The sequence below is a fragment of the Apteryx mantelli genome, unplaced genomic scaffold, assembly GCF_036417845.1.
Source record: "Apteryx mantelli isolate bAptMan1 unplaced genomic scaffold, bAptMan1.hap1 HAP1_SCAFFOLD_33, whole genome shotgun sequence".
NCBI lineage: Eukaryota > Metazoa > Chordata > Aves > Apterygiformes > Apterygidae > Apteryx > Apteryx mantelli.
In genome coordinates, this window is record NW_027118682.1 from 1,054,731 (window position 1) to 1,068,427 (window position 13,697).

General features: G+C 49.7%; 1 protein-coding gene across 1 annotated transcript; it reads right to left on the reverse strand.

Moving 5' to 3' along the window:
* Window positions 1-445: 445 nt before the first annotated feature.
* Window positions 446-1,261, reverse strand: LOC136996290 (olfactory receptor 14C36-like; the record flags this gene model as incomplete). Its single annotated transcript, XM_067317219.1, has 1 exon — window positions 446-1,261. A coding segment is annotated over one exon (816 nt), but the record flags the coding sequence as incomplete, so codon positions are not given.
* Between the last annotated feature and the right edge of the window lie 12,436 nt (window positions 1,262-13,697).

Below are 13,697 nucleotides of genomic sequence, written 5' to 3' on the forward strand. Positions count from 1 at the left end.
TGGGGCCAGGGGAGCTGAGCTCTCCTAATGGACATGGGACCCATGGGCTCCCATGGACACCGCCTGTACTCATCCAAGCCTGACTCTGTTCCCCTGAGCTCCCTTGGTGTCAGTGCTGAAAGAGACGCTGCAAAGGGAAACTCTCCTCATTGCACTGGTGGCATCCGAGGGAGCTCAGACTAGCTGGCTTTGAGGTCCCCCCATTTCTGCTGATGAAGGGGGAAACCTGGCTTCCTGCTTCAACACTGTCTCTGGGTCAGATTCAAATGGGAGATTCCTGAGGACAAGTAGCAACTATTTTTTTTTCTTTTTGCAAGAATGTATCAGAGAAAACTAAGAAAGAAATAAATGAACAACCCATAGCTTTGATGCCAAATACCCTGGGAATGGGGAATAGATGCACATGGGACAGTTATTGGTGCCGACATTGTATCCATTGGATCAGTTTCCTCAGAGCATCCTTGAGCTCCTTGTTCCTCATGCTGTAGATGAGAGGGTTCACTGCTGGAGGCACCACTGAGTACAGAACTGCCATCACCAGATCCAGAGCTGGGGAGGAGATGGAGGGGGGCTTCAGGTGGGCAAATATGATAGTGCTGACAAACAGGGAGACCACAACCATGTGAGGGAGGCACGTAGAAAAGGCTTTGTGCCGGCCCTGCTCAGAGGGGATCCTCAGCACAGCGGTGAAGATCTGCACGTAGGACAGCACAATAAAAATGAAACACCCAAGGACTAAACAGGCACTAACCACAATAACTCCAGTTTCTCTGAGGTAGGAGTCTGAGCAAGAGAGCTTGAGGATCTGGGCGATTTCACAGAAGAACTGCTCCACAGCATTGCCTTGGCAGAGTGGTATTGAAAATGTGCCAGCAGTATGCAGCACAGCATTGAGAAAACCAGTGCCCCAGGCAGCTGCTGCCATTTTGACACAAGCTCTGCTGCCCATGAGGGTCCCGTAGTGCAGGGGTCTGCAGATGGCAACAAAGCGGTCGTAGGCCATGACAGTGAGAAGAAAGTACTCAGCCAAAATGAAAAAGACAATGAAAAAGACCTGGACAGCACATCCCGAGTAGGAAATGGCCCTGGTGTCCCTCAGGGAATTGGCCATGGATTTGGGGACAGAGGTGGAGATGGTGCCAAGGTCGAGGATGGAGAGATTGAGGAGGAAGAAGTACATGGGAGTGTGGAGGCGGTGGTCACAGGCTATGGCAGTGATGATGAGGCCATTGCCCAGGAGGGCAGCCAGGTAGATGCCCAGGAAGAGCGAGAAGTGCAAGAGCTGCAGCTCCTGCATGTCTGCAAATGACAGGAGGAAGAACTCGTTGAAGGAGCTGCCATTGGACATTTGTTTCCTTTGGGCATGGGGGACTGTCCAAGGAGGGAAAGACATTGACAAGTTAGGACAGACTTCTCTGAGCAAAACTTTCTATTTATTACAACTCTCCCAAACTCTCCCTCCCCCAAAAGCAGACCTTACCTCTCTCCATGTTGGCTTGCAGCCCAGCCAGACTCCCCAGAGGCAAATGGTCAAATGTCCTATGGATGGGGTGTCACAGAATCACAGAATCACTGAGGTTGGAAGGGACCTCTGGAGGTCGTCTAGTCCAACCCCCCTGCTCAAGCAGGGTCACCTAGAGCACATTGCACAGGATTGCATCCAGGCGGGTTTTGAAAATCTCCAGAGAAGGAGACTCCACAACCTCTCTGGGCAACCTGTTCCAGTGCTCTGTCACCCTCACAGTGAAAAAGTTTTTCCTCATGTTCAGATGGAAGTGTCTGTGTTTCAGTTTGTGCCCGTTGCCTCGCGTCCTGTCACTGGGCACCACTGAAAAGAGTCTGGCTCCATCCTCTTGACACCCTCCCTTCAGATACTTGTACACATTGATAAGATCTCCTCTCAGCCTTCTCTTCTCCAGGCTAAACAGGCCCAGCTCTCTCAGTCTTTCCTCATAAGAGAGATGCTCCAATCCCCTAATCATCTTTATAGCCCTTCGCTGGACTTGCTCCAGTAGTGCCACATCCCTCTTGTACTGGGGAGCCCAGAACTGGACACAGTAGTGCAGATGTGGCCTCAGCAGGCTGAGTAGAGGGGGAGAATCACCTCCCTCAACCTGCTGGCAACACTTCCTGATGGAGCCCAGGATACCACTGGCCTTCTTGGCCACAAGGGCACATTGCTGCCTCATGCTTAACTTGGTGTCCACCAGCACTCCCAGGTCCTTCTCAGCAGAGCTGCTTTCCAGCGGGTCAACCCCCAACCTGTACTGGTGCATGGGGTTGTTCCTCCCCAGGTGCAGGACCCTGCACTTGCCTTTGTTGAACTTCATGAGGTTCCTCTCTGCCCACCTCTCCTGCCTGTCCAGGTCTCTCTGAATGGCAGCACAGCCCTCTGGTGTATCCGCCACTCCTCCCAGTTTTGTATCATCAGCAAACTTGCTGAGGGTGCACTCTGTGCCTTCATCCAGGTCATTGATGAAGAAGTTGAACAAGACTGGGCCCAGTACTGACCCCTGGGGGACACCGCTAGCTACAGGCCTCCAACTAGACTCTGGTCCTGAAGACAGATTTGGCTCATTCCCAGCCAGCCCCCCTCACCCTCCCACTGCATTGCCTAGAACCTCACAGGTCAGAGAGGGACTTGGGCACCTCGTTCTCAAGAACACGTCTGCATGGCAGGACCCACAAGTTCATTGTCTGAACTGCATCTGAAACCCCCTTGCCCAGAGAGTCCAAGGGGAAGGACAAGAGCAGCACAGACAGGTGGGGACATATGGAGCAATGCCATGATATTTCTGCTGGGGGAGGCAGGGACACGGAGAGCCACAAGGGCACTCAGGAGTTTCTCCTCCTCTGAATATCTGGCTGCCAAAGAAATGACTCATGCCCTAGACCCCATAGCCTTGAGGACTGAGGGCTGTGCTGGGTGGGAGAGGAGAGGAGGCCATGAAGTTTGTAGTTTCCACTCGCTCTTTGACCAGGACACTGCTGCCTGGAGCTGTCCCTGCGGGGAGCTGTTTCTCCGTACCCCCATCTCTCCCCGGTCAGTGGCCGCAGACCCCATCCCACCCGCTGAGCACTCAGCTCTGCCTTGCAGAAACCTCCCGGGTGCAGGGCACTGCACAGGGGCACCTCTAAGTTTGCAGGAGCTAAGGAACAGGTGAAACAAACCTTGATGAGGCTGGAAAGGTGATGCTGGCTCTGTCTGTAGGCTGAGCAGTGGATGAAGGGATTTGCTGAGTTCCTCCCAGAATTGTTCCTCTCTCACTGTTGCTGTTCTGGAGTCTCAATCCCCTGTTTAAACCTGACAGATCCAATAACATTTCATGCCACCCAAAGAGAATAAAACTGAAAGAAGAGACTCATGAAAGCTCCTTCCCTTTCAGGCATCCCTGCCTTGATCTTCCTTTTGGAACTCCCTCTCCAGAAATGCTCCCAGGGTGAGATGGAGCTGTGAGCAGCCCTGACTCACACAGCACCCTCTCAACGGGAGAATGAACCTGCCCTGACTGGGGGGTCGATCCTCCCACCCAGAACTTCTCCCTGCAGTGCCATGGGGAGCTCCCCAGGCAGTTTGAGTGCTGACCCTCACAGGCGGCAGAGTCAGCGCCCCAGGCACACAGCACCCTGGGGGGCAGGGACACTGCTCTGAATCACAGCTCTGGGCAGACCTGTGTGCATACACTAGATTCATCCCCCTGCAGTGTCCCTGGGAGAAGGCAGCAGGACACCCTGTCCCTCTGACGATGTGGCAGTGAATTCCTGCTCTGAAGCATCTCCTCCTCCTCTGCACTCGAGAAGCTGGGTGAATGATCCTTAAAAAAACAGTCATGGGATGGGATGGATTTAGAAGACTCCTCCAGGACCCTCAGTAGCATTGCTCTACAGCCAGGAGTACAGAATTACCGTGTCAAGGGCTGTGAAGATTTCTCCCACAATAAGCTCTCCTCTGTCCTCCCACTCCAGACTGCCTTTCACTTCTCTCTGTCTTTGGTCATCTTCTGTCAGCAAGAGCAGGCAGTGCCTGGAGCCCTGCTGCTCTTTGCAGAAGAGCTGCTCCTGCACAGAGCAGTCTCTGCACAGTGCTGCCAGGTTGCCAGGAGCTCCCTCCATCCCAGGAGCCTGGCAGAGGCTGTGCTGAAGGCGTAAACTTCTCTCTCCCTTGTGCTCCCTTCTCCTGGGAGATGTTCACTGAGGTAGACCTATGGTCTCTCTGTAAACAGTGGGGAGAGACTGATTCCAATGTTGCAGTTTGTCACATCATGGGATGGTTATCTACAAGACGTGGAAATGTCCCACCCTGGACACCCCTATTCCCACCTCTTAGCTACACAGGACACCTAGACAGGGACATGAAGGGAGCTCATTTCCCCAGGGTTCAGGTATTGCTTCAGATGAGTCAATCTGGGCATGTCATGCCAGTTTAGAAGCTCCCTCCCATGACCTCCACAAAGAAACAGGAGGTGGGATTCCCCTTGTCAAAGCTGAAGTGTGCTCAGCAGAGATGTCTGCATGCAAGCTCCTTGTCTAAGCTCCCATTATAATCAGTGGAGATGGAGACTGGGAGTCAGTTGCCCACACACAAACACCTGGTGACCTTTGAAGAGACAGGGTGTTCCCAGACATGTGCCAGTGTCTGCTTGCTGTGATGGAGCAAGTGTGAGACCTGCATCCTTCTAGAGCATGAGGTGGGGGCCAGGTGGGGAATGTCCTTGGCCACCTGAAGTGATTCTAGAGATCTACTGCTACTACTACAGCTCCACTCAGTACAAAGCCAAGACACAGGCAAACCCCTACAGTGCAAATAGCTTATGTAATTCAGTGCAGACACTTGATTCAGTGACATAAAGATAGGTTGTCAGGGCCACGTCAGATGCCTGGGGTGTCCAGCACAACCACAGGTCTCTAGCAGATACAGCATGGGACCTACAGGAAAGCCATATCCTTTTGGGGTGGTTGCTGGGCAAGTTCCCAAGGGCATCTCAGGTTTTCTGCCTGTGCCCAAATAACTGAATTCCACCACTGCCTCTAGGCAAAGTCCATCCCATCTACATTCAAGCAGCTGCATAACTGGGAGGCACATGACACCAAGGCCTCCGCTGTAGTTTCTGCACTCTCAAACCCTTCAGGCTCTCCCACCCCTGAACCTCTTCTAATCCCACATGATATGAACAGGGACTGTGCTAATGATGTCCACAGGATGGCTGGATCACAGGCTGTTCAGGCCCAGGGACTTCTTCAGTGATACCTTGTCCTTCCTGGAGATTGGATGAGCTCTTTCACAGGCCCTGTGGTGCTACAAAGCCAGCTCAGGCAGCAAAGCCCTTTCCTGCCATTTCTGCACAGCCCAGCTCTCTTTTCCTCCAGCCTCAGGTACTGCAGGGTTTGCTCCCTTAGTGGGAACCTCCTTTCACCATTACATTGACACCTGCTGTCTATGCCAGCATGTCCCTGCACTGAAGTGGGCCATTGCACATACAGTGTCCTTGACTCTTGGTAACATGGTTCACCATGAGCAATCTGTGCTCTGTGCCACAGCTGAGGCTCTGCAACCCAAATATATGCAAGCGAATGCAGCCTGGGGCACAGACAGTAGCAGATGGAGATGCACAAGTTGTCACAGGACTACAGCGTTGCCAGAATAACTGAGATGTGGTGGGATCACTCACATGACTGGAGGCCTATGATAGCACAGTACAAGCTCTTCAGGAGAAACTGTTGGGGAAGATGAGGAGGGGGAATGGCCTTTCTGTGAAGGGGCAGCTCAGATGTATGGAGCTCTTCCCTGGGATGGACAAGAGGCTGCATGAGAGCTTGCGGGTAAGCATGAGAAGAAGGATGACATTGTGATGGGAGCTACCGACCATGTGATCTGGGTGAGGAGGTGGACGCAATCTGCTTTAAGCAACCTGAGGAAATCTGTGGCTCATGGGCTCTGGTTCTTATGGGCAGACCGTAATCTCCCTGACATTCACTGGAAGGACAAAGAGCAGAGTGCAAGGAGTCCAGGAGGTTTTTGGAAGACGTCGGGGAAAACTTCTTAGCACAGCTGCCAGATGGTCCAATAAAGGTGATGCTTTCCTGGACGTGGAAATTGCAAACAAGGAGGAACTGCTCAGGCATGGGATAGTCAGTGTCAGCCTCGCCTACAGTGACCATGAAAAAGTGGAGTCCCAGATCCCGAAGGGAGCGAGGAAGGACAGCAGCAGAGTACAGACCCTGGGCTTCAGAGGAGCAGACTTGGGCCTGTCCTCAGGACTGGTGAGGGAGCCCATGAGAGGCAGCTCTGGAAAATTGGCAGGGCTTTAAGGACAGCACCCACCAAGCACCAGAATGGTCCATCCTGATGCACAGTAGAACCAGTAGCCATGTCAGGGGACCAGCCTGGCTAAAGAGGGAACTTGCACCTGAGCTCCAGGACAATAAGGCAGCGTACAGGAAGGGGGAGGAGAGAGAGGCTGCAAGGAGGAATTTAGAAATATTGTCTGGCAAGGTAGGCATGGTGTTCAGGAAGACAAAGCTCCCCTCGGATTGACACTTGCAGAGGGTGTCAAGAGCATGAGGATGAGCTGCTACTGCTCCAGTAAGAATAAAAAGGAAAAGATGGGCTCACTGCTGAATGGGGCAGGGAATCTAGTAACAGCAGATGCAGATAGATCTGAAGAAACCAATGCTTTGTTAGCTTCTGTTTTCACAAAAAAAGGTCTCCCGGACTGTTGTGCCTTACTTCAGGACTCCTGAGGAGAAGAACAACCAACAGGGGATGAGGCTAGTTAGGGATTACTTGTGAGACCTCAAACTATGCAAGTTAATGGGGTTGGATGGGCTGCATATGAGGATGCTCTGAGAGCTGGCTGCTGTCATAGCAAGGCCACTCGCTATCATATTTGAAAGACTGTGGAGACTGGGCAAGGTCCCAATGACTGGAAAAAGGCAAAGGTAACATCCATCTTCAAAACAGGCCAACAGGACTACCTGGGGAGCTGCAGGCAGTTTAGCCTCACTTTGGTGAGGAGTGTGTCATGGAGTGAATCCTCTCAGATCACATTTCTGGGCACATGAAAGAGAAGAAGGTGATAGAGAACAGTCAGCATGGCTTTACCCGGGGTAAATTGTACCTCACCAACATGATTGACTTCTATGATTAAATAACTGTATTTGTGGCTGGAGAAAAGTAAAAGAGTAAAAGAGTAAAAGTTTTTCTGGACTTTAGAGAGGTGTTTGACACTGTCTTCAACAATATTCTTGTATGCAAGTTAGAACATTACTGCCTAGGCAGATAGACAACCGGATAGGTAAAAAGCTGCTTGGATAGTCAGGCTCAGAGGGCACTGGTGAATGGGTAGCACTCTCCCTGGTAGCCAGAGATAAGTGGAGTACCACTGATCTCTCCAGGAACCTGTCCTGTTTATCATCTTTATTAGTGACACGGAGGAAGCAACACTCATCATGCTTGTAGATTGCCCCAAAATGGAAGGGGGAGACCAGTCATATGCTTGAGGGCTGCCATTCAGAGGGACATAGGCAGGCAGGAGGAATGAGCTTCAGAAACCTCACTAAATTCAGCAAGGACAAATGCCAGGTCTTGCACCTGGCATAGACCAATACCCCACAGTGTTACAGGCTGGGGCCTGAGGAGTGGCTCTGCGGAAAGGCCTTGAGGGTCCTGGTGGACAGGAACCAAAATACGAGCCAGCAGCATTCCCTGGCAGCAAAGAAGGTGAAAAAGCACTGTGGGCTGTAGGACCAGGAGCACAGCCAGGACGTGGAGGGAAAGGATGATCCCCCTCTAGTCAGTATTCATTCGACCACGTATAGAATACTGCATCCAGTTTGGGTCCCCAGAAAAAGAAAGAGGTTGGTAACTGGGAGCAAGTTTGGCAGAGGGCCCTCACGATACCTGGGGAGCTGGAGCACTTTGTCTGTGAAGATATGGGGCTTGTTCAACCTGCAGAACAGATGGCTTTGGAGGGACCTCATAACAGCCTTCCAAAGGCTACAAGGAGGTCTCCAGGAAGATGGAGCCAGGATCTTCACCATGGTGCATGGTAGATGGACAAGTGGCAATGGGCATAAGTTGAAAGAAGAGAGGTTCATGCAGGGGATAAGGAGAAGCTTTTCTGCTAAGAGGGTGGTCAGGCGTTGGAACTGGTTGCCCAGAGAGGCTGTGCCGTCTCCTCCCTCGGAGGTTTCCAAGACCAGACTGGATCAAACCCTGAGCACCATGGCTGACCCCAGAGCTGACCCTGCTGCAAGCAAGGAGATTGGGCTAGAGAGCTCCTGAGGTCCCTTCCACCCTAATGGAGTCTGTGATTCTTCCCCCTCTGGGTCTTAGCTTGTCGATGTCAGGGAAAGCACACGGGTTCCCCTTAACAGCGGAAGTAGGTCAGCTTTCTTCTCCTCCTCCATTCAGAATTGTTCAGATGCAGGGCTTCTTGGCAGGACTCCCCCAAACGGTCTTGATCAATCCTTTGCTTCACTTTTAATTTCCCCCCTTTTTTCCCCCCTTTTCCCCCTTCTAAGTTTGTGCCTTTTAACATCCTTATCCCCTCCCATATAGTCAGCCCACACCTGCTTACCCTTTCCCGTTTTGTGGGTTTGGGGTTTGGGTTTTTTTTTTTGTTGTTGACACAGAGGAACTTCAGTCTAGAAGGACCTTGAGAAACTTGGGTGATTCGGCCAACAGACACCTCATGAAGATTTACAAGAGAAGTGTCAAGTCCTGTGAGTAGGGAGGAATAACCGCATCCATGAGGAGAGGTTGGGGTACCTGGGCCTCTTTAGCCTGATGAAGTGGAGGTGAAGGGCAGGAGAGTAGTAGCTTGTGACTGCTTGAAGGGTGATTTCAGAGATAATGGTGCTTTTCTTGGTAGTGGGAAAAAGCATGAGAAGGGAAAAAAGCCACAAACAGCAGCTTGCGGGGTTCAGATGTAACACCAGGAAAAGGGAATGTCACTTGAAGGGCAGTGCTGTGGTGCTACAGGTCACCTAGAGGGAGTCTGTGATCAGCCCCTGGCTTTGTGCTTCAAGGAAAACCAAGTGAGGACAGAGAGACATGAGTAGAGGTAGGGACATCCATGGGTGAGAACAAGGTGGCAAAGCAGGCTGGTGTGTACAGTCTGCAGGGAAACAGACACAGGCGTGGGACAGCGTAGGACAGCCTGTAGTGGAGACAGCCATGGGCACTGCCAAGGCTGAAAGCTGCCTACAAAACTGAGCTCTTTGTCCTCTTGGCTATGGCATGGTCCCTGCCACTGAGGCCCTCAAGAAGATGTTTCCTTAAAGCCCTGTGACCTCGCTGCCTTCTCGTCCTCAGGGACTCAGGAGGTGCTGTATCACTGTCCTGCACTCGGCGTTGCACACCCCCACCCTCACACTGCCCCCAGGAAGAGCCCTGAGCAAAGCACGAGGGAAAAGATCACCCTGCCCAGGGGCTGGGTGTCAGTGCCTGGCCATTCTGCTTGATAAAACACATCAAGGCTTACTTGGCATCAGAGCCACCTGCACATTGCCTTTGCCTACCTGCAATCAGGGCCTCCAGCTTTCTGCTCTCATCAGCCCCTGGGGAGCCTTCCTTGGTAACAGCCCTCAGTGGGACCCATTAACGCTCCAAGAAACTTTGGAATTTACTTCTGCTTTTAATTTCTTGAGAGGTTTGTTCAGTCTCTTCTCAGTATCTGAGGTTCATGGACTCAGCAACAAATACACTCGAGAGGCCATTAAAATGCAAAAAGCCCTAACAAGGCATGTCACTCCCCCTAATTTTCTTCAGTTCTTCAATTCTTGTGTGCCTAATTGGAGAGGATTCAGGAGTGTATTTACAAGAGCAAGATTTCCATGAGCACCTGAAAAAGAAAGGATTTCTCCTTTTTAAGCTTCCTTTATTTTTCAGCTTACAGAATAAATGATAGCCACATTCTCCAAGTCATACTGACCCAGAGGGTCTCCTAATGAAGTCCAGACATGTAGGAAAAGCAGTATTTTCCATATGAGACCTTTATGGACAACTTTCCTCCTCACCTCCCCAACCCTGCCATTTCTCTCATCAGCCACTGGGGACTTATATGACTCCTGTTAAAAATCTAACTTTTTTCCACTTGAGTCTGTAGCTGAATGTTGCAGCTCCTACACACCAATTCCCGCCTGCTTTCCTTAGACAACTAGCTGCAGACACAGGAGGATTTTTCTCAACTGCAAACAAGCAAAAATAAAATAGGATACAGTTTAATAAAAGGTAAAAGACACTCCTCAACTGTATGTTAAGTGCAAGCTGCCTCCAGTGTGGTCCACTTTCCACAAGGAATAACCCTCCTTGAAATGATTTTGACAGATAGACAGGAAAGGAAAGATAGAAACAGAACTAAGGAGTTGGCTAAAGAGACAGACTCCTTAAAGACGAGGCAGGCTTCAGACGCCCTGAAGCTCAGAGCAGCAGCTGGAGAGTTGAGAGGTACCTGATGGATAAAGAGTAATCTATGTCCAGATAGTCTGATGCAAAGATGCCTTTAGAAATGATCAATTTAATCAGGACATGTGAAAATATGTGAGGAATTACTGAGGTTAAATCCACAGCATAATAGACAGAGCGGTGGTAACAAATTGAGGGGCAGATCAAGATTTCTTCTCCTGAGATTCATACCCTGCCTGAACATTTCCACTATTTTATCATGGGAAAAATGGACATTAAAATTAGTCATTCATTTTAGCTGATGAAAGTGTGCTCATATTTTTTAAATGTTGAAAACTCTTCTCCACCTTTTCAGGCAGAGCTCTGTTCTAACCACAAGCACCCAGTGGCACGTGGAGAGGTCCTGGTATGTCTGAGGTACCTCCCTAGGCCTGGCAGCTCTCACAGGGGACCTGCGGAAGACCGGAGCCCCTTGAAGCTGCAGATAGAGGGTGGGCAGAGTGGACCAGGGCACCTACAATGGCACCAGCCATCAGTCACCCTGTGACTGCATCCCACCCCAATTCTGGAAATCACTTTCCTTTTCAAAAAAAAAAAAAAAAAAAAAGACCAGTCTATTAAAAAAAAAAGACAATAAAGCAAAGACAGACAACAAGAACACAAAAATATTTAAAAGCTGGGAAGTGTAACAAAACATTTCTTCATTTTAGATCATTTTCTTACTTTCTTTCTTGTTTCATTTTTTATTGACGTTTTCTAAATATCTCTGGTATTATCAGGCCTGCACCATTAAAAAATATATTTCTGTGTCTCACACAGAGCCCAGTGGCCCAAAACCACTCACAGCCCAGGGCTGTCCATGCCACTCCTCACTCTCTGCACAGACCAAGTTGCACCCACCAGAGACAGGAGTGACCACAAAACCAACATCCTAGCCCTGTGCCTGTTGGTGGCCTAGCAGGTACTCAGGCAGGCAGGACCTCGCAACCTCTTACCCCAGACAGGAGTCAAGTGATGGCCTATCAGCTTCACCCATAGAAGTCACCTCACAGCCACTTTCCCACTCACGTGTCTGCTCATCATCCATCACCTGTAGAGGCAGAAGTGACCTCACTTTCATCTTTATGATCATGGGCTTCCTACTCTCCTATGAGCTTCTGAGAAACAACTAATCTCATAAAAATGTCCCCAGCCATCAGCTTCCTGGTGGCCTATCAGACATGACTGACCTCATAATCACCTACCAAGCCAATGGGCCTGCTGCTGGTCTTTTACCTTGCCTTATGGAAATCACCTCAGCATGTTTTTGGCTTCTATCCAGTCAGGTATTCATGCAGGCGATGATTTTCAGGGTCCAAAAGCAATGCTGTGATTTTCTTCGTTTTCAGCACAAAAAATAAGCTCTGAGCCCTTGAAACATCACTCACTGTTTTATGTGCGTCTGGGAGAACTTGTTGTAAGAGGCCAATTCTTTTCTGAAGAAATACTTTGTCTTTGGAAGTTTTCCTTATGTGCCCATTTTGAAAGGCAATGACTGTGGCACTGCTGCTCAAAAGAGTACCTCTGAGAGCTCTGTCACAGCAAGACCATTTCCTTGTTCACTATGCCAGAGAAAAAAGTCCCACCATGTCAAAACTGCTCTCTGCCGCCTCCTCCTGGAAGTCAGCCCCTGGATGTCTTGTTTCAGGGCCCGGGGCAGTGCATGGTGTGCAGGCTGCAGCAGAGATCCGCAAGGCAGCGAGCCTTTTGGCAGGGAGAGCTCAGAATCCTGCACCCCTTCCCCCCCCCCCCATTTCACTGGATTGGGAGGTTACTTGGATGGTTAATTAAGAGCAAAGAGTTTCTAGGATACTGCTATATTAGAAGAAAAGAGAGTCCGCACCAATTATGCTTATTGGTAGTGCCCCCCCCAATAACACAAAGTGAATGAAAAAAGCTGTTGTCTGCATGCCATCACTGGCAAATCAGTGAGGCTGTCTTCATCACACTAATGAAACTGAGAAGTGTTTTATGGATTTGAATCCAGTGAATCTGAACCCATTGTAATGTCTGAGCTTAATTTTCGTGCTTAGCATCTTCTGTTATTCAGGGAGAGAAAGTGTTTTGAGCTTTTCTCAACAACCCTTGGACATTGTCCCCAGAGTTTTCAGCTAAATTTCCTGAGATGACTTATGAAAACTTCCTTGTGTCAGCATGCACTGGCAGTCTATGTCGCAGTCCTAAGAAGTGTGTGTGTTCAACATTTTATTAGTATTTTTTAGATTTTGTTTATAATAGCCCTCTGTAACCAAGACTCACAATTCACGTTCCTTCCTTTCACCACTACAATCCAATGAGAAAATAAATCTCCTGAGGCACCCATATTTAATAGCTATACATATGTGTGTGTGATATAATATATGGTACATAACTAGAATTGCTGTCATGAAAAGCATCATGACCGGGGGAAAAGCCAAACCTTTGCACGACCAATGGCTTCCTTCAGGGCCACCTTCACAGTCTTGTTTCTGAGACTGTAGATGAAGGGGTTTAAGAATGGGTACAGGAGAGTGTTCAGCAAAGCTACAATTGTGTTGGTCTCCAAGGAAACCCCTTCTGAGGGCTGTGCATAGAGAACAATGCAGCTTCCATATGCAATGGCTAAGGCAGTGAGATGGGAAGAACATGTAGCTAAAGCTTTCTTCCTCCCAGATGCTGCCGGCATGTGCAGAACACAGTGGAAGATGCATGTGTAGGACACCAGGATTAAACATAAGGAACCCAGCAATGGAAATGATATCAAAAGGGAATCTGCTTTCCAAAGCAGGCTGGTGTCAGAGCAGGACAGTTTGAATAAGGGGGAGTTGTCACAAAAAAAGTGGTGGATCTTGTTGGGGCCACAGAAAGTCAGCTTTGAGAGGAGGACCAGATGGTAACTTGAGAGTGTGAAGCCTATGACCCACACAGCAACAACTAGACGGGTGCAGAGCTGCCACTTCATGACAGCAGCATAATGCAAAGGTTGGCAGATGGCAACATAGCGATCAAAGGACATGACAACAAGGAGGGAGAGCTCTGTATAACCCAGGGCAGAATAGAAATAGCATTGGGCAAAGCAGCTGCTAAATGAGATTGTTCTCCTTCCAGAGCTCAGAATCGCCAACAATGTGATGGTTGTGGAGGATGTGAACCAGATTTCCAGGAATGCCAGATTGCTGATGAAAAAGTACATGGGAGTTTGCAGGCGGTGATCCACACACACGAGGAAGATGATCATTGTGTTGCCTGTCACTGTTGTCAGGTATATGAG